Source organism: Maniola hyperantus, chromosome 7, assembly GCF_902806685.2.
Source record: "Maniola hyperantus chromosome 7, iAphHyp1.2, whole genome shotgun sequence".
Taxonomy (NCBI): domain Eukaryota; kingdom Metazoa; phylum Arthropoda; class Insecta; order Lepidoptera; family Nymphalidae; genus Maniola; species Maniola hyperantus.
This window is the reverse complement of record NC_048542.1, coordinates 9,040,078-9,061,218: the sequence shown is the minus strand read 5'-3', so window position 1 is coordinate 9,061,218 and position 21,141 is coordinate 9,040,078. Positions and strand designations below refer to the sequence as shown.

The 21,141-nt window shown below is 39.1% G+C and overlaps 2 protein-coding genes across 3 annotated transcripts in view; one reads left to right on the top strand and one right to left on the bottom strand.

The window, feature by feature from the left end:
* The first annotated feature begins 1,440 nt into the window (after window positions 1-1,440).
* Window positions 1,441-18,352, top strand: LOC117984006 (zinc finger protein 271-like). Of its 2 annotated transcripts, none has more exons than XM_069499562.1 (8): window positions 1,441-1,638; window positions 2,264-2,399; window positions 2,631-2,723; window positions 3,100-3,234; window positions 3,611-3,967; window positions 4,578-4,669; window positions 5,087-5,130; window positions 6,926-18,352. In XM_069499562.1, exons 1-8 carry the CDS (start codon window positions 1,571-1,573, stop codon window positions 9,127-9,129), a joined length of 3,129 nt encoding a protein of 1,042 aa, XP_069355663.1. In that variant the 5' UTR covers window positions 1,441-1,570; the 3' UTR covers window positions 9,130-18,352. The 2 variants fall into 2 exon arrangements, with proteins under 2 accessions (XP_069355663.1, XP_069355662.1); XM_069499561.1 differs by having other exon boundaries at window positions 2,225-2,399.
* Cpsf160 (cleavage and polyadenylation specificity factor subunit 1) overlaps window positions 10,541-21,141 on the bottom strand; it is a 23,588-nt gene continuing 12,987 nt past the window's right edge. Inside the window, exons 17-28 of the mRNA XM_034970093.2 lie at window positions 20,088-20,241; window positions 18,375-18,553; window positions 17,754-17,968; window positions 17,035-17,181; window positions 15,670-15,742; window positions 15,052-15,204; window positions 14,536-14,730; window positions 13,755-13,869; window positions 13,069-13,188; window positions 12,367-12,496; window positions 11,709-11,817; window positions 10,541-10,682 (exon numbers count right to left, since the gene is read on the bottom strand). Coding sequence (XP_034825984.1) covers window positions 10,602-10,682; window positions 11,709-11,817; window positions 12,367-12,496; window positions 13,069-13,188; window positions 13,755-13,869; window positions 14,536-14,730; window positions 15,052-15,204; window positions 15,670-15,742; window positions 17,035-17,181; window positions 17,754-17,968; window positions 18,375-18,553; window positions 20,088-20,241 — 1,671 coding nt within the window. The 3' untranslated portion in view covers window positions 10,541-10,601. The remainder of the gene's footprint in view (window positions 10,683-11,708; window positions 11,818-12,366; window positions 12,497-13,068; window positions 13,189-13,754; window positions 13,870-14,535; window positions 14,731-15,051; window positions 15,205-15,669; window positions 15,743-17,034; window positions 17,182-17,753; window positions 17,969-18,374; window positions 18,554-20,087; window positions 20,242-21,141) is intronic.

Genomic DNA, 21,141 nt, shown 5'->3' with positions numbered 1-21,141 from the left:
AATAGGTATATGATATACGGCAACACGGCAACGTAAATGAGTAGGTAAACGAAAAATAACTGGAAAAGCGCTAAATTTAAAAAATATCAGTATGGCAGCTCAGTTAGTAGTTATGACAGACCGAATAACCTAAGTTAATAACTAGAACTGAATTAAAAATAAGTAGTTCTCACGCATTCATCCAAGTTCTCACGTAGTTCTCGTAGTTCTAAAATCTAAAATGTTCTACATTCGTGATGAGGCCTTAGATAAAAATAGATATCAGGCTCAAAAGAGCTAGAGTCCAGAGCCGTAAAAAAACAGAAAAAAGATTAACAAGAGTTTGCAATGTTGCCAGTTTAGTGATTTAGTCGCTCAGATTAAGAATCAAGGTAGATTTGGCATTAAAATAATAATACCTTGTTAGAGCAAGCTAGGTGTATAGAAAAGCTCTGAAGAGTGATAGAGACATAAACACAGTTTTTTTATCTTTGTCATAGTTTAGCTTTTTTTGTGGAGCACGTTGTAGTTTGTGCCCAACAAACCTCTGTGATAGTAATTTATTGCGAATATTACTAGTTTTTATTTAGTCTTCTGTTTTAAATTAATTTAGTATTGAAGATGTGCAGAAGCCATTTATGTTGCATTGCTGTGTAAAAGTTGTAGCGAACGAAAATTATGAAACATAACCTTTTATACGTAAGTATTATTCCTTTTGTTGTTTTGTCCCTTTCGGGTATACTAGTTTGACGTGTCTCCTTATTCTTAGTCTGAGCTTAGTTGCTAAATTTAACGACATTTCAAAGAGTGACTTTTTCCACATTTAGCGACAAAAACATTTGGCAACTATTGAAAAGTGTCTTTGTTGAATAAAATTTACCCATGAAATGGAGATCCTGGTCTTACAGATTCTACAGATCCTGGTCGACCTCCAAGAATGGGGTGGACTTGCTTCTAAAAGTCACTTCCTTGATGGTCTAATATAATTATTGTATTTTTTATCCATGGGATGATTTCGATTTGACAGTGTAGTTTATAGTCGCGTAGTGACGTCTAACGACTTTTCGAAGTTGTTACAGCAACAAACCTTGCAAACGGTTTTAAAAAGCTGGTAACATTGTTTCCTGTTGTGGTGTGAACATAGAGTAAATGATCGGTGCAGTGCAAAGAGTATAATAAATAATATACCGAAGTATCCTCTATAGTCTATTAATCTGTCTGGTTTGCGATGGGTTTGCGCTTGCGTGGTTTGGTTATAGAGTAAAGTAATTGGTATAATGTACTCTGTGGTAATTGGCACAGAGCCACAGAGTACATTGAATATAGGGGTTGATAGGGGTACTTTTATTTCTGGTCGGTGGGGGAAACGTAGGTACTAGTGATTTCCTTATGTAAAAAGTACTCTGTGGTAGTGATTATATTCTCTTTGGGTGGGGATGAGTAGTAAATGGGTTTGGTTCACAGAATATTATACACGTAAATCGTAAATTAATTATTATTTGGAATAGGTACTATTTTATTGCAAGCAAGGAATATACTACTCCTCTCTAAACTATATTGGGAATTGGGATACACTGATAAAGCTTTGAAAATGCGGTGTTTTGTGCCGTTCTGCAATAGTTCGGACAATGTCCGGACATCTGAGATTAGTTTTCATGGGTGAGTTTTTAATTGACTTGCAAGCTTGGATGAATTATTCGTCCAAGCTTATAATCGTAGATATATTTCCATAGATCTACATTTTGTTGGGTGCTCAACCAAGTGGCTTATATAGAGATGTATACATTTTGTTGGTAGCAGCACCACTGGTATTAGTTTGCGGCTGACTGTTAGCCTTCTATATTATATTAGAAGATAGAGCGTTTATATAAGATGTAGGTACTGCATGCAGTTGCAAACGTTTAAGCGTAAAGCGTTTCGCATGCCATCTCATGTAGTCAGCGGCCGGTTTGCGTTTTGCAACGAAAAGGCGAGCAATTTTGCTACCTATGGCTTTGCATCCAATTTGCAGCTCAGTGTGAGCTAGTTGACAGTCAGCCACAAACCATTTGCCTAATATTATGTCCATAGCCAAGAGCTTGTTGTCTAAACTCTGTGCTGACTCTCGATTGCTGGTCTGATCAGTGATCAGTTAGTCGTGATGGTGATCATTGAAACACCACCATGCAGCCTGCTTGCGGGAAAGGTAGAACTTTAAAGGAGTTGTCAAAGTGTGTTTGTAAATAACATAAATTCTAATTTGTAGTTTTCCTAGTGAAGTTCATCTCCGTAATGCTTGGCTCAGAACCCTCGGTCTACAAGACAGTCACCTACTAGACTCTGCTGTGGTCTGTTCGCATCATTTTTTAAATGATGACATCTATGAAACAGAAGGTGGCTTAAGGAAAATAGTTACTGGTGCTATTCCTTCAACAGTGCAGGTAACTTCAAAGTGTCCTATATTATTAGTAAGTACATATATTAGTAAAGTGTCCGGATTATTAGTAATACATATATTAACTAAATCAGATCAAGTGTGGCTGAGGAAGAAAAAGGAGCTAAGACATAATATTATATTGGATCTGAAATTGACCTCTTTTCCTCACATACCTGTTGCAGCATTGTATGGAAACAACAATGAAGAAGTAACTAATAGTACATATATTTTACAGGTTTGCATGGTATGTCTAGACACTGACAGCAAGCTGTTTCTAATGAGTAAACACAAATTGGAAGGAGCATATGAAAAGTTAACTGGACATCCTGTAAGTTGTTAATTTATGATTTACTACGCAATACCTGCAACTTTGTCCATTCTTTAATTTTCGGGGTCAAAAAGTGTCTGCATGACAATAGTGTTTGAATCACCAACCTTACGGTTTTCAGGCCACTCCTTTAACCACTGAGCCATTGAGGCAGTTATTTAGGTTATAAGTGGCAGGAAACCATTTAGCGGTTCATATCAGAAACATTGAGTAAAAATGTTTTGTGCAAGTCGATTATAAATATTGGCCACATAAGGATGGCAATATTCAGTTTCTCCCTGTTCTCTGGTATGAATCTGTAAACAATGCAGGCACGAACAAGAATTGTTTAAGTAATATTTGAATACTTTAATTAGGTACTTACATGTTGTTTCAGTCATGTGATCAAGGAAACCTAAAACAAGCACTTTGTGTACAATGTGCTCAGAGATTGATTAACTTTAGTAGATTTAGAGACAAGAGCTTGAGAGCCCGTGCACTTATGATGGATTTAGTTGAAAAACATGAATTTGTGAGTACATTTGATTTGATACATAAAATTGCATTCTTTCTTTATCCCAGTAATAGTACTGATTCTGAGCACACCTAAATTTTAGAATATTTGCATCCTCTTCTTACAAATGTAATATGAAAAGGACAAACACAGTTTGACAGTTTTAAATTTAATTTAGAGCAGTCAAACCTCGTGACTTTAGCTGCCAGTTGCGAAACTATGGTTTAAATTTGTAGCATGCACTAAAATTTAGAGTCTTTAAATGTAAAACTCATGCTCTGTCATTTTTTAGCAATATTAAAAGATGCAGATACCTACTCTAAATTTAGTTTAGAGTAAGACAACAGAATCAGTGCCACTGTACACATTGAATATTTGAATTGTCTCTCAACAGGTAACAGGGCAACATATAAAATTGATAAACCGCACAGATCACCAACTAGAGAGTAATATGGTGTTGACAATGCTAGGACCTGACAACTGTGACTTGCACATACTTGAACATCTCTCAGAAGAGAAACAGACAGAATTAGAGAAAACCAAATACAGAGTAGTTGTGAAAATGGAAGAAAGTGACGACTCTGTGACGGTTGATGAAGACACGGAAAAGATATTTGAAGGTGACAATGATGGCAATGATTTTATTCAGGATCCTTTAAAGTATGAAAGTGATCCCTTACAATGTTCACTTTGTTTGGAGGACTTTGTCCATGAACATGAGTACATGCGACATATGAACATGCATTTCCAGGTGAGGCAGTTTTTTTACTACTTATGTATTAAAAACTTTTATCAAAAGGTAATGCCCATTTAAGTATGAACAAATGTACTGTCATCAAGATTTTTGTATCACCATCAAATCAAATTTTCTCTGTTCAGAATCATCACATCATCAGAACATCATCAGACATCATCAGAATATTTGTAGAAAAAATTAACGAAAACGGTTTCTGCATTTCAGCAATATTAACCACAAAAATTTACAATACTATGAGGTTAGGTTCAGCTAGAAAGTTAAAAAGACTTTTAATAAAACAGTCAGTTTCAGATTTTTTAATCCTAAATCCTAAATTCATGAAACTTATTGAGAAATTATGTTTTTATTTTAGCTTTAATAAATAAATAAAAAATTTGAGGTACATTGCTTCTTGTGAGAGTACTGCCCATGGGCATACTCCTTTATAAATATAGAAGAATCCAGCTTTAATCACGTATTTAGTCGACGTTACTTAACGTCACGATAGTTTAAAGGTTAAAATTTCATCAACTTGTTAAGTTCAAATCATAGCTTGTTTAGTTATGGGAGGGTCCCTTTCTAACTTGCACAGGACAGAAATGATGTGACTTTTTTTAATTGACAGTATGGTGACGGTGATGGGGTATGTGACACATCACAAGTATGCAAGCCTCATACAGCTGTGAGCTCTAGCCCTTCACGCATCACTGAGAATAAGTCAGTATACCTGATAGTACAAATAACGCTTAGTTCAAATTACTGTTAGTATACACACACTTATAGCCTAGCAAGCGGTGATAGCCTAGTGGTTAGGACGTCTGTCTCCTAATCAGAGGTTGGGGGTTCAAACCTATAATTTTTCAGAGTTATGTGCATTTTTAATATCACTTGCTTTAACAGTGAAGGAAAACATTGTGAGGAAACCTACATGCCTGAGAGTTCTTCACAATGTTCTCAAAGGTATGTGAAGTCTGCCAATCCGCACTTGGCCAGCGTGGTAGCCTGTGGCCAAAACCTTGATCATGACGATCTTACACATTCTAGTATCATAATATCCTTTCCTTCTCTCTAATCTACAGTTACATGTGGGTTAGTAGCTACACTCTAGATACAATATTCTGATATATTTCACAGGCCAGCAGACCCCAGCCCTTCCACACGCGCGGCTCAGACCTTAGGTAGGTAAGATGCTGCGTTATCATTCAGATATAACATCATTAATTAATGTATAAGTCCCGCATATTTCTAATGCGCGTGGCCGCCATTTTAGTGACGTCAGCACTAGACTGAAGTGTCGAGCAACCAGTACCGTTCACAAAACCTGGCATCGACATATTTCATGACTCAGCTACTGCATTCAAAAAAAAGCTCTTATCATTTTACGGTGGGTTCATCTCCTAAGTAACTTAGTTATTTGTTTAGTTAAGTAGTTAAGTTCTTTTTATTTGTCTAGATATTTTGCAAATGCTGTGTACACATTTTATAGATACATTTATCAGCCTGTGTTTATTTATAAGTGTCGTAGTTTGTGTTAAATTAATGTATTGTGTGTGTCCCTAATAAATAAAATAAAATAAAACTGTCGCTAAAGTACGCCTATCGTGTTCTGAATACATAATTGCAAATTCACACATTTTGTTTGTTATTGTTGTTAAGTTTTTGTTAATTTGTTTTGGTTGCTGTTTCCTTTTTGGGTTAAATATGAGTAAGAAAATAATTTATAGTCGTGCCCGTGAGATTTTTATTAAAGTGGATAATTATTTTGCAAAAGAGAAGGAGGATTCAAAAATATTACTTTAGAATATCACTCAGTCGCTTAAAAATGCCTCTGACACCAGTCAAGACGAATTCGAATTATTTCGAAGCAAATTTTAATGGCAATGTTACAACTAGGTACTTCAAAATAAAACCAAGGTCACAGAGCGTATACCCATTAAATACAAAGGTACACAAATATTTACTACTTAATATAAAGTATTTTAAAAGGAAAATAATAATGAAATTGATATACATATCAAAAATATAATTATTCTAAAAAAAAATGCCGACGGTATATTTTTATTTCGGCTGACGTCACACTGATGTTAATGAGACATGGTTCCAGCGCAATAGCAATTTGTGGGACTTATAGCCACCTTCAGACTCGTGCATCGTCGTCGTGATGGGCGGATTACACCTACCGAGTAGTGAAGCGAGATAGTAAAATGTCACTCGGCCGAGACAGTGCTGTGGCTGAGAAATTGCGGCGAAATTGCACTCGTTAAAGTGTTTATACCAAACGAGTACTCGGCCGAGGACACTGACTCGCCACTGTACTCGGTAGGTGTAATCTGCCCATGACCGCTGCACTTACTATTGACGCGATTTCGGGCAAACAGGCGACCGCAAGCCATATGCCTGCTGCTCGATTGCGGGAAAACTGCATCAATCATTATTACAATCGCAATCGTTACGATTGGCTGAATTTAAGGTATTCTTGTTTTAACAATACATTGTGGCCAATAGTGAGCTATCAACCAATCAGAGGTGATTGCGATCGTGACATTGTAACTGTCATTCTACCGCAATCGAGCAGCTGATGACACACCTCCCGTCCTGTCCGTCTTCTCGTTCCGTATATTTTTTTCTCAATATCTTTATATGCCCGCGGCTTCGCCCACGTGGATTTAGGTTTTTTAATATCCTGTGGGAACTCTCCAATTTTCCGGGATAAAAAATAGCTATGTCCGTCCCCGGTATGCAAGTTATCTTTGGTACCAAAATTCGTCAAAATCGGTTAAACGAATGGGCCTCATCCCAGTACGTAGTATGATACGATCTTTAGTGTTTTTTTAAATTCCAAATCGTATTGACCATCATGCACGTTAGGTCAACGTTTTCCGGAACCACTACACAGCTCAACTGCGCGCTGGCGAATCACCAGAATGCATCGATTTCTACGCCAAATGTAAACCAGTAAGTGTTTTGTTTCAGTTGCTGCCTTGTCGACAAGAGTTGCGACAAATGACGAGAACAGAGTTCACGCAACACAACAAGCGGATATTATCGTGAAAATTGAAAAAGAGCTTGAAATTAGCGATGCTGAATCAGAAAACCAATCATCTGAAAGTACTAGTAAAATTAATGTAAACGTTAACAGACACAAAAATTGTGTCGTCAAGTTATACGATATTTTCCAAAATTTTAAGAAAGTTGTTCCAAAACGTGATGGGCGTGCAGCTGCTATGGTTTGTGACGGTCAGAATATTGCGTCTAAAGATTCCAGTTATCAGGCAACGAATCAGAACGAAGTCTTTACGACAAAACACATTGTACCAGTCGCCAGTAGTAGTAATAGTATGAATAATGTCATTGATATAGTACAAGGTTTAGATAAGCAAAGTTTACTCATTGAGAAAAAATCGTTTATTTGTGACATTTGTCGAAAACTTTATAACAGAAAAAATCTCTTAATTCAACACATAAAGACTCACACTAAAATAAGAGGGTACACTTGCAAGACTTGTCAATACAAATGTAAATATAAAAAACATTTTACGAAGCACATGCGAACTCACACTTGTGAAAACGCTTTCCTTTGCAAGTCATGCGGTTACAAATGTGCTACTAGTCATCATTTAGCGAGTCACATGAGAACTCACACTGCAAAGCCATTCTCGTGTACGTTATGCGATTATAAATGTGAACAAAATAGCATTCTAGTGATGCACATGAAGACTCACACTGATATAAAATCATTCTCGTGTACGTTATGCGATTATAAATGTGAACAAAATAGCTTCCTTGTGAAGCACATGAGAACCCATACTGGTGTAAAACTTTTCTCGTGTAACTCATGCGATTTTAAATGTGCACGAAAAGGCCATCTAGCGCCCCACATGAGAACCCACACTGGTATAAAGCCTTTCTCGTGTAACTTATGTGATTATAAATGTGCTCAAAAAAACCATCTAGTTCAGCATATGACAATCCACACTGGTGAAAAGCCATTTTTCTGCAATATATGTGGGCACAAATCTGCAAGAAAAAGTCATCTAGCAGCGCACATGACAACTCACACTGGAATAAAACCTTTCTCGTGTAACTTATGCGATTATAAATGTGCACTAAAAAGCCACCTCGGGACGCACATGAGAACTCACACGGGTATAAAACCTTTCTCGTGTAAGTTATGCGATTACAAATGTGCACAAAATGAAAAACTAGTGAGGCACATGAAAAGTCACACAGGTGAAAAGCCATACTCCTGTGAGATATGTGAGTACAAATGTGCAAGAAAGAGCCATCTAGTAAAGCACGTGCGAACTCATACTTGTGAAAACCCTTTCTCCTGTAAGTCATGCGGTTACAAATGTGCTACTAGTAATGATTTAGCGAGTCATATGAGAACTCACAGTTCCAAACCATTCTCGTGTACGTTATGCGATTATAAATGTGCAGAAAGTAGCATTCTAGCGATGCATATGAAGACTCACACGGATATTAATCTATTCTCGTGTTCGTTATGCGATTATAAATGTGAACACAGTAGCTCTCTAGTGAGACACATAGGAACTCACAGTGATATAAAATCATTCTCGTGTACGTTATGCGATTACAAATGTGCACAAAGTAGCATTCTAGTGACGCACATGAATACTCACACTGATATAAAACCTTTCTCGTGTGAATTATGCGATTATAAATGTACACGAGAAAGCAATCTAGTGTCGCACATGAGAGCCCATACAGGTAAAAAACATTTCTCGTGTAAGTTATGCGATTACAAATGTGCACAAAAATGCCATCTAGAGAGGCACATGCGAACTCACAGTGGTGAAAAGCCATATTCGTGCGAGATTTGCGAATACAAATGTGCAAGAAGGTCCTATCTAACGTTGCACATGACAACTCACACGGGTATAAAACATTTCTCGTGTAAGTTATGCGATTACAAATGTGCGCAAAAAAGTCGTCTAGACAGGCACATGAGAACTCACACTGGTGAAAAACCATATTCCTGCAAAATATGTGGGCACAAATGTGCAAGAAAGTCCTATCTAGAGTCGCACATGGCAACTCACACCGGAATAAAACCTTTCTCGTGTACTTTATGCGATTATAAAGGTGCAAGAAAAAGCCATCTAGTGACGCATATGGGAACTCATACTGGTATAAAACCTAGTGTTAGTTCATAAAATAGCTACCCTTGACAACTCGCACTGGTAAAAATAATAGTTAGTTACACTTGACAACTTGCACTGGTAAAAACCTATATACATGTAAGATATGTGAGTATAAACCTGCGTGAATTAAACCTCTAGTGATGTGCAACTTATTCGATTATTATGAACTAGATGATGCCCGCGACTTCGTCCGCGATGAATTAAGTTTTTGTAAATCCCGTGGGAACTCACTGAATTTTCCGGGATAAAAAGTAGCCTATGTCCTTCCCCTCTTTGCAAGCTATCTCTGTACCAAATTTCTTCAAAATCTGTGGAAAGGATGGGCCGTGAAAGACTAGCAGACAGGCACTTTCGCATTATTAGTATGGATATGGATAGCGACCCGCTCCTGCTTCGCACGGGTAACACAATTTTCGTATGGATTTCTAATTAAAAAAAAATATAGCCTTTGTCACTCGGGAATAATGTAGTTTTCTAATCCATACTAATATTATAAATGCGAAAATGTGTCTGTCTGTCTGCTAGCTTTTCACGGCCCAACAGTTTAACCGATTTAGATGAAATTCGGTACAGACTTAGCTTACATCCCAGGGAAGGACATAGGCTATGAGGCATTTTTATCCCCGAAAATCAAAGAGTTCCCCGTCAACAACAAAAACTCTTTGTCAGAGTTAAAACGAGACTGCTATATCTCTCACATAAATCTGTCTCGTTTTAACTCAATCTTAAGTGTGAGCAAAGTCAAAGTGCTCTCTATAGATGTCAGCCTTAGAACTTACACTGGTATTTCCTAACTGGTGTTAGAATAGAATAGATTTTTTTTTTAATTAAAATTATCTTTTACAAGAACTTATCGTCAAATGCTTCTTGATACTGGTTTGGAATAAGTTAAGTTTTGCGATCACAAATGTGCACATAACAGCCATCTAGTGAGGCACATGGGCATTGTGTTTTAAGCAATTAATTTACTATCACTTGCTAAAATCCTAAAAACATCGTAAGCTGGATCACAAAGGTGTGTGATGTCTGCCAATCCGCACTTGGCCAACGTGGTAGATTATGACCAAACCTTTCTCATTCTTAGAGACCCGTTCTCAGTAGTGACCCGGCGATAGGTTGATCATGATAAAATCAAAGCAATCCGGCAAAGCTGTGTCGCCAAGCAGCACGATGCAGTGTAGAAACCAAAGGGGTATGGGTTTAATAAAAACTGCCATACCCCTAGCTAAGTCTACTAGGGCTAGCTTATATCTGAATAAAAATAATAACAATTGCGAGTATTAATGTACTGTCAATATTTGCTTGGGCGCCGGGTACCTACCTATAGTTCGCGACAGGTCAAGATGGCAATCTGGGTATGGGGGGGGGGACGCCCTGCACAGTTTTTTACCTTTAACACCTTTAATAACAATGAAAATCGATATACAAATGAATACTGTAATCGTGAAAAATATGTACAAAATAATAATTATAATATTATATAACTAGAAATGAGCCGTCAGTCTGTCTATTTCGTAGAGATCTCCCATTATTTCCTCCACTTTGGTACCAATCTTCTTTGCGATCTGAAACAAAATAGAGAAGTTAATAAAGCACTATTATTATGGTATTAAGAAGTAGACGGAATGACACACTTTTTAAACCTTCGTGGTTTTTTGCTGCGTCTAAATTGTTAAACATTCTTTATGTTGGTAATTTAAAAAAAAAAGTTAATGTAAAGGCGGACACAAACTACGGGACTTGTCCGTAAGCCGCGGCTGACAACCTCAACTGATAGGTGTGCACAGTCGTTTGGGACGCGGCTTGCGAGATATCTCTCGGACGTCAGAGTGCTCAAGGTTACGTTCGCGACTTATGTAGGTGCGTCCGCTAGTTCGCACAGTTCAGTGTTATCCAGATTACCTATATGTCACGGCTATCAGCCGCGTCCGTAACAATTTGTTTCAGCCTTTCAAATATGTAGGACTTTATACATGTACTTTATACATGTATGATAAAACAGCTTTACTCACGTATTTCGTCGACGTAAGCCCGACTAGTTTCGAACCCATCCGGTTCATCGCTGTTTTATCATACATGTATGTGGGACTTGTTACATTTTACAAAGAAAGTAGTTTAAACTTTGGTCAACTTGACACGAATTCCGCGCGGAATGCGGAACGTAAATCACGATTGTATGTAGGAACATTCCTTTTGAATCAGCAAAGGAATCTATCATAATCACATTACGCAGCCATGATTGTTGCAATGTGTTCATCACAGCTTGGCAATGGAGCTGGACAACCACCTCCCATGGCCCCACCAACCTCTCGGTTATATGGGCCGAATCGCAGGAAGGCGCCCTTGGCGTTTTCCCGGGGCGCCTTCTTATAACTCCCTATAAATTATTTTATGTCTCCTCCTCGTCCCTTATGCTCACTCATCAGCACATCACTAGCACAGCTGAGATCCCCGCTGCTGCTCCTCCGTGGTGCCGGCCTGGCGCCTATACGCTCCGAGCTGCTTCGGCTCTTATGCCAATGGTGCGCAAATTCCCGTAGCCGGTTGTAGTTCCCCTCCGGAACGGAGCTGGACAAGGTAAAGTGACTTACGTCTTGTTGTTCGGCGATGGGCATGGACGTGTAGAGCGCCACCAGGTCTCCGTCGAGGATGCCGCGCGCCGCGCCGCCGCCCGCCGCCTTGCGAGCCGACTTGTACGTCCTGACAACCAGGATGTTCGTTATGAGAACAGGCATATTGCCAAATGCCAACATGACGGATCGCCGTCCAATCGAACCATTACTAAGGTCATGCTGTGGCGTAACTGTTCGTGTTTTTGTTTGCAGAGTCGGATGCAAAACATTTTTTTAAATTCAGATATAAGTTACCTCTTCTGCAATCTCACCTGGTGGTAAGTGATGATGAGATGGAAGTGGGCTATGACAGTTTTTATTAAACCCACACACTCCTTTGGTTTCTATACGGCATCGTACCGGAACGCTAAATCGAAAAATATTATTTCTAAATCGTCTGGTCTGGTCTGGTGAGAGTCTATTGCCGTGGCTAGTTACCACCCTACCGGCAAAACAGTGCCGCCAAGCGATTTAGCTTTCCGGTACGATGCCGTATAGAAACCGATAAGGGGTAATAAAAACTGCCACGCCCTTTCCAAGTTAGCCCACTACCATCTTAGACGGCATCATTACGTACCACCAGGTGAAATCGCAATCAAGGGCAACTTGTATAAGACATGAAATTCGCTGTACACACCTGTGAGCTCTAGGATTCAATCCGGCGATATGGCAGCAGTAGTTGTTCATCACATTTTGCAACATCAGCAGTCTTCGGTAGACCTTCTCGGACACTGGCAGTATGTAGCCCAAGCCACCATCCAAAGTAGCTGTATAATAATGAACTTGTTTATTTATTTTATTATTACTTATTAGTATACATAAACATAAAGTGACAAGCCCGCATAAATATTTTAAAACTATACTTAATAACTAAACCAGAAAACTCTTTACAACTTGGCCATTTGCGTGGGTGGTGGATCTGACTCCTAACTAGATAACCTGTGTCTAGGATGTCATTTCCATTCCTAATTCCATTAAATTTCGTTATTGAAACAATAAAATTAATATATAGTCACATCATCGCCAATTTGGAATCTAATCTCTAACGCTGGTCATACATGATCAAGTTTACCGTCAAGTTTGAAGCGGGCGGCGTCCAGTAGACTTGACAGTAAGGTTTTACATTGGTTAGTTTGATTTAAGAATTGGTCAAGTTGCAGAAAACGGATTGAAGTGTAATCATCAATAAATTATCCGTTTCGATACTCGAATACTATCAACGTTGGTGAGACATAAAATCTCGTACTAAGCTTACAGAAAGGTTGAATAGAAACGCTTCGCACGAGTAGATGAGATGTCTCGACATGTCGACCACATAAGATAATAGTATAATACTTACTGAACATAGTGACGTGGCGCCGCTGCGGCGGCTGGCCGGACGTGGCGCGCGCGGCGATGCGGAACATGGCGTGCACTTGCTGCCCCAGGTGGTAGTCGCACTTCCGGATCAACCTCTGACCTGTGCAACAATTCATACTAATAATATAAATGCGAAAGTGTCCGTCCATCTGTTACCATTTCACGATTTGGAAAAATTGGAAACTCAAACAGCTTGTATCCCGGAGAAGTATGTATACATATAGTCAGCCTATATCCTCTCTCTAGGAATAAAAAAGTATTTTATTCCATAAATATATTTAGAAAACCTAAATCAAGGATAAAGTCGCGGGCATCATCTGCTTAAAAATATATTAAACTAGATGATACCCGCGACTTCGTCCGCGTGGATTTTAGGTTTTTAAAAATCCCGTGGGAACTCTTTGATTTTCTAGGATGAAAAGTAGCCTGTCCTGGGATGCAAGCCATATTTCTACCAAATTTCATCAAAATCGGTTGAACGGATGAGCCATGAAAAGCTAGCAGACAGACAAACACTTTCGCAGTTATAATATTAAAGTATGGAAATATGTATAAGACGTCATAGTATGGCGAAAAAGTCATTCATATTCTTAGTTTGATGATATTTGCTAAATTCTCATGATCGATAAACTTCATAGAAATATGTAGAAATATTTATCGTCGTACCTCCGTAACTTTCTCTGGCCTGCGGCTGGTACATGAAAAGTGCGAAGTTACCGTCCAAATCGCTCACCAGAAACCCTAGATTCCTGTTATCTACCACGAATTCCATTTCGTATATCTGAAAGAAAATCATTACATCATAGCGGCCCTATAATGCGGCCATTGGACGATATGTTCTGGAAAGGTCAATTCCGTCAATCATAATGATGAATGGAGCAGAGTATCCTCTCTTTCTAAGTGATACTTAGCGTTTTGTAGATAAATATAAACTTTAGCCGAACAGCGCTGTGCGAGCATTTTATTACATTTATATTATTATTATTATAGTGTTATAGGTATTCTGTTGCCACAACTATATCTGTAGCAAAACTTGGACGCCTGAAAATACTCTCTTAGTTTATGTCATAGAGAAAATTTCAAGATTCTAAACTCAGCGGGTTAATACGTCGATAAAATGTCAGTCAGTCAGTTTCTCCTTCTATATGTAGACATATAATATGAAATATCCCCTTTTGAGCATATATGAAATACCCCATCATAGCACGGAAACCACAAAACTACGTCAGTGATAGTTGTCTCAACTTGAGCTAAATCTCGAGGACGTCCAAGAAAGTGCTGGCTGGACGTCGTGAACCAATAACTGCGTAAATCGGATGCTCAAGACCGGGCAAAATGGGCAGCAAAACGTGAGAAAGCGGTCCCCACCTAGGTGGGAAAACGCTAAGTCGAAGAAGAAATACCCCATCAACATAAAATATACACTCGTATAACAAACCGAACATACCTGTGCCGTCCTTAAGTCTCTGGAAACCAAAGACAATGTTCTCTGTTGGTCTTGATATCTCAACAGCGATATAGATTTATACACATCGGCGACTAATATCAGGTTCTTGACAGCCAACATCCGATGTACGTATATCTGCGTGTCTATAAACGCTACTCCCACTAGGTCGTTGTCTTTCAACTGCCAAATGTAGATCTGTAGACGTGGATTAAGTATTAATTTAAATATAAACAACTAGCTGATGCCCGCGACTTCGTACGCGTGGATTTAAGTTTTTAAAAACCCCGTGGGGTCTCTTTGCTTTTCCGGGATAAAAAGTAGCCTATATCCTTCCCCGGGATGTAAGCTCTAACTCTGTACCAAATTTCATCGAAATAAGTTAAACTGTTGGGCCGTGAAAAGCTAGCAGACAGACAGACAGACACACTTTCACAATACTTTAACGCCCCCTTATCCGTTGACAATGATAATGATAACTAAGCTACAAACTAGTACCTAGTCAAAACATTTTCTCACCTTTTGTCCCACAGCAGATATGAGGAAACCCAAAACTTGCGTGAGCGCAGTAACTGGGCCTTTTTGTTCCTTTGCATAGATTTCTTTGAACCTGTTCTTGGTCAAAGGTTGACCCGGTTCGGGAACTACGTCTATGATGTCGTAAATTATTATCTGTAGAGAAAAGATGGTCATAAACTAATTTTATGCAGTAGGTATATATGAGTCCCGCAAATTGCTATTGCGCTGGAACCATGTCTCATTAACATCAAAATAAAAATATACCATCAGCTCGAAATTTCAGTCTAGTGCTGACGTCACTAAAATGGCAGCCACACGCCTTATCAATTTGCGGGACTTATACACAAAGTTATAATGACTTCTACAACCTTTTGAGACACATTTAGAAATTATAATATAATAGACTGTACTAATATAGTAGACTAGTAGTGACTAGTACTAGTCTTTCTAGTGAAAGCTTAGAATGGGAAATGACGGCAAACCTAAAAAAACTTAGGTCATGTAACCCTGTGTATTATTAGAACCAACTTATATTTGATATTTTTCAATATTTTGATTGAAATTACGTAATAATAATATGCTGATTGCTTATCATAATAAATTTAGTTACAAACATACCCGTCCTCTAGAAGTGATGTCTTCTCCGTAATTGTAATTAGTTCCGATTGCGATGTATCCACGAAGACCTGATCTGCGAAGAATACGCATAGAATTGAGGAACTCCTGCTTGTTTAGAAGACGGTGTACGGGAGCGGTGTGCAGGCTCGACCGTACATTGCTCCCGTACATTGGTGACACCGACGTGATCAAGAATGGTCAAGACATAACCGTCGGCCCAGCTGGCGCTACCGAGCACAACCAACCGCTCGGTGGGAGATCTCCCCTTTGGTACGGTCGAGCCTGCACACCGCTCCCGTACATTGGTGACCCCGACGTGATCAAGAATGGTCGCACACCTCAACAACCGACGAAATCAAGAGTGGTCGCACACTACAACAGCCGACGTTGATACAAGAGTGATCGCACACTAGAACAGCCTACGTCATCGAAGATCAACCGCACACCACCGCACTGCGCACATAACGTGATCAAGGGTGATCGCATACACCGCAACACCTTTGGATCACACACCGCAAGCCGACGTCTCCTCCAACTCCAAGTCTACAAGCAGCAACAGCAAGCACATCGAGGCCTGTAAGACGGATGTAGCCACAGCTTCGGGGCACAATGGCCCTGCACTCCATCACCAGCTACAAGCGTCCTGGTCTACCGCTTCTCTGGTTGGTTAGCAGCCATTGCCCTTCCTTCACACGCCTTCACGCTACAACGCCACCTCTCTTCACTGCTTCACACTACGCGTTCATCTCGGAGGAGAGTGATGTGGCGGTTGCCACAATAGAAACTAGATGGCGCTGTTCAATCGATGACATAGTCCCGAACAAAAGTACCGCCGACAGTGCTCGCACTAACAGAGTGTTCTGCAATCTGGACTATATATAGAAGTTTCAAGATACAACCGTCGGCCCAGCTGGCGCTACCGAGCACAACCAACCGCTCGGTGGGAGATCTCCCCTTTGGTACGGTCGAGCCTGCACACCGCTCCCGTACAACGGTTAAAAATTTATTATTAATTAATTCAAATTATCATGGAAAACACATAAAAAAATTGAGGAAACAATCTCAGATTCGCCATAAAGGTCTTAAAGAAGACTTGAACGTTTTTATTGGTTTGAATGAACAACATAACTATTAGATATAACAACATATATATTTATTTATTTATTTATTTATAACGTTCAAAAATAAAAACCACGGACGAGTGGTTTATACTTTCATATAAAAAACATATTTTGAGAATCTACATAAAATAGTTAATTATGCTACAAGTGCGGCATGATGACTACAGGCTAGGGTGATTGTTTAATAGAATAATAAATCGATAAACAAACCCACAAACGATTAGAAAAGTGATATAACACTCACCGGGTTCCTTCGTATGAAAGCGAGACGTTCTTAAAACATGTGACGTGCTCCCATTCCTCAAATTCTATCCTTGTGTTAGGTATAATTTCCCAAGAAACTGGTGAAAACAGCATCACGGAGAAACGTTCTTGCAAGGGGTATGGAAACCTGTTGTTGTTTAATGTAAAAAAACTTACCCTCTAACAAATAAACCTGGAATAGCGGTGGAATAGTTATACTCTGTTTTGTCTTTCTCTGTCATCAGTAATTTGACATTTGAAGGAAAAAGACAAAACAGAGTATAACTATTCCACCGCTATTCCAGGTTTATTTGTTAGAGGGTTAGTGTTTTAAACATGGCTGACATTCCCTCTTTCCCCTCTAACTAATCGTAAAGCAAAGCAAGTTCCATTTATTTGTAAAATTTGAATAATTGTTAAAAATAGTGCAGTGTAGTTTAAAATAAATCTTTTGAATCTTTGAATGATAAAAAATTTTTTGGAGACCCCCACTGTTTTGGACGTAGCATCCGTCAGGTCGATTTTGTTCGTATATAATGTAGCCCGCCCGGACCATAACAGCTAATCAATTCATCAAGATCGGTCCAGCAGTTTAGGCGCTACGGTGGAACACATATACAAAAATACATACATACATACATTGATAGACTGCTAAAATCATAACCCTCCTTTTGGCTTAGCCGTAGTCGGGTGATTAGTACAAACCGTCTTATATCTTACCTATCTCCCTTATTCTCGGTGGATTTCTCCTTATCCTCGCCGTTGAACTTGTAGTAGGACTGTGTGGGCGTTGCGGTGGAACACACAAGGCAGTATGTCTTGGACTCTACGTGGAAGGTCACAGAGTGGGGGGTCTCACGTAGAGGCACTTTGCGCACGGCCCACGCCGCTTCGTATGACAGGTGGGTGGGGAGTACTGAGATTCTGAGTGAAACCTAGAAAGCAAAGGGCTATGTTATGAATACAGAAGACATCGAACTCAGTAAACGACAATGCATAGAAATATTCCGTTCCATTATAGCGTATAAAGTTTTATATAATATGTTTAGTTAAAAAACCCTCCTTTGAGCTTCGCCGTAGTCGGGTTTGGTGCTTCCTCCACAGAAGTTAATAAACCTGCACTGCATGGAATGCAGGTAAAATGTACCAGGTTAATGTGTAACGGAAAGTGTAAATTACCGTAATATACATAAAAGCATTGAGTGATAAGGTCACTCACATCATAATCCACCATCAATTAAGATGATATCAATTACATTTTTGTATAACGTATATTTTATGGTGTACCTACGACAAATTATATTTTACTTTTATTTTAAGTTTGTGTGTTCCTTGCCTTACCTGAGCGTTAAAATACAGGAATCCCTGTGGACAATTGGTGTTGTTGAAGGACGCAAATGACGACACGGGTCCCTCGTCCGGACACAGCGGGTGCAGGCGCAGTTCCCCGCGCGACCCCAGCAGGAGGATGTGCGGCGTGTGACCGCAAATAAACACACCGTTGTAACCGCCCACGTTGCCTGATGACCCATATTTTGAAACTCTTAATCGAAGGAAGTGACTTATTATCGAAAGTCTAAAGCAGGGGTATCAAACTGATTTTCCTAAAGGGCCATCTTTAAGATTTAGGGCGTGTTAGCGGGCCAGGGTCAAAGAAGGTGGCCAAGATTTGAACCAGATATACGTTTTCAAACTTTTATTGAAATATGAATTAATGACATTCAAAAACTATAAAAATAACTTTTCTTTATTGTGAATTGAATTATATTTATGGATTTTCGCTACAAGTCCTGGAATATTAATTCTATTCGATTACAGTTGAGAACTATCAACGGCATTGATATTCGTAAATTGGCTACGGTTACTACCTACTTATAGAATTTTTTACAAAATAAAGTTTCATTTCTCCAGCGAATGGCGTAGGGCTCGCAGGTTTCACAAAACGCGCGCTATTTTCAGCATGCGTGGTTACATCGAGTGCCGGCCGTCTAAAAATCCTCACGACATTCTGGTGGCGGGCCGAATTGAAATGGTCTGAGGGCCGGACGCGGCCCGCGGGCCGTATCTTTGACATGCCTGGTCTAAAGTCAATCATTTATTCAAAATAGGTAAAATTTACACTTTTTGATTGTCAGTTGTTGGATTTGTATGATGTAGTGGTGATAATTAATTACGTAAACCTGAAACTAAAGCTATGAAGGTTCCAAACGCGGCTCAATCTGAGAAGAGCCCACAACAAACTCGATTAGCTTATGGCAGCGACTTCGTCCGCGTGGACAACACAAATTGTAAATTGTAAAATACTTACTACCTACCTACTTAAGTGAGTTATGTAATAATTTTATTCAATGTATATTTTGTCATAATCTAATAGGGTCATAAGTAGATACATGTGAAACGCAAAATCCATACTAATATTATAAATGCGAAAGTGTGTCTGTCTGTCTGTCTGCTAGCTTTTCACGGCTCAACCGTTCAACCGATTTTGACGAAATTTAGTACAGAGGTAGCTTGCAATCCGGGGAAGGACATAGGCTACTTTTTATCCCGGAAAATTTAAGAGTTCCCACAGGATTTTTAAAAACCTAAATCCACGCGTACGAAGTTGCGGGCATCAGCTAGTAAAGAATAAAGATATTTCATACCCCTATCTTACCCCCTTAGTGGGTGAATTTTCAAAAATCCTTAGCAGATGTAGTCTACGTCATAATAGGCTGATGCATGACAAATTTCAGCCTGATCCGTCCAATAGTTTGAGCTGTGCATTGCTAGATCAGTCAAGTCACCTTTTTCATAAAAGAAAAAGGTGACTGATTCGATATTTAGATATTCAGTCCAGACCCGTATTTTTAAATTTCACGTTAAAACTACTGAACGGATTTAAACATAAGTTGGCATGCTTACCATACTAATACTAATACTATAAATATATAGGATAGTTTTAATCCCAAAAGTATAGTTTTTTGGGATAAAAACTATGTAAGCAAGAGTTGCAGCCCGCAAACATTTTTGTTCGGTGACTCATCTAGAGTGTAGTATAGTTGTTGCACATACCAAAATATCTCATCTGACGGACACTATCCCTCAGCGCGGATGCCTCGTACCCGTCGTCTGCGCACGTCACGATGCCGCTGCGGTAACCGAACGGGAACGACACGAGCATGCGCGAGAAACGCATCTTGAGGTTGCCGCGAGGGTATTTGTATGCCTAAATATTTTTACACGTTTGTAAATAAAAATAGAACGTTTTTTTGAAGTGAAAACTGCTTCAAGCACGTTGGGCGATTTTGGGAAGGTTAAAAACTTCAAGGTCATGCTAGTTTTAAGCTGTTAAAAGCTCTTAACACAACCTATTAAGGTCCAAACGCACGCTGCGGTGCGCGACGCGACACGTCAAATATAGTTTATATGAGTTTGTATGGAGCTAAGCGCACTTGAGCGACGCTACGCGACGCGGCGCGGTGAATATAGTTTATATGAATTTGTATGGAGTAAGGCGGTGCTGCCTAAGTGCGTTTGGACCATTGAGGTTCAATTTTTAATGTAAGTGTCAAGTATGTTTTTACTTCTGTCAGCAGTTCCCACTGACTGCGTATATATTTAAAAATAATAGATTACATTGGTGTTTCCATGTTGAAATTAAATGAAAGTTAAATAATGACCAATAAAAACTCCTAACGCTGAGGGACTCAGATTTATGTACTGAATTCTTGATTTCATTTTTCGTTAGCATGTCCCCACCCTGTAAAAAACGCATTTCGAAAATAGGTTTAGGTTTAAAGAAGTTTATTCTCATAAAGACAAAGTCACTTACATGAGAACTTAATTCTAAGAATAAAGTTTACAAATATTCGCCATTTAGGTACTCATTCAATGCATTTGTCGAAGTGATTCGCATTACTCATAATGTGAGCAGCTAATTCAGTTTTAAATGCATTGAATGAGTGTACATTTTTTATGTGTGCAGGTATTTGGTTATAAAGTTTAGCTCCTTCATAGGTAAGGGTTTTTCTGCCATAATTGGTTCTAGTTTTGGGTAGGATAAGGTAACTGGCTCGACGAGTTTTAGTTTTAATTTTTGTAAATGTGATATTTGTGTGGATTGTTT

Bases quoted from the DNA above. Each gene is read 5' to 3' on its own strand.
- LOC117984006 (XM_069499561.1), top strand. From the start codon at position 1,571: ATGCGGTGTTTTGTGCCGTTCTGCAATAGTTCGGACAATGTCCGGACA. The intron at 1,639-2,224 runs GTGAGTTTTTAA...TCTAATTTGTAG, and splicing joins TCTGAGATTAGTTTTCATGG to TTTTCCTAGTGAAGTTCATC. The intron at 3,968-4,577 runs GTGAGGCAGTTT...TTTAATTGACAG, and splicing joins ATATGAACATGCATTTCCAG to TATGGTGACGGTGATGGGGT.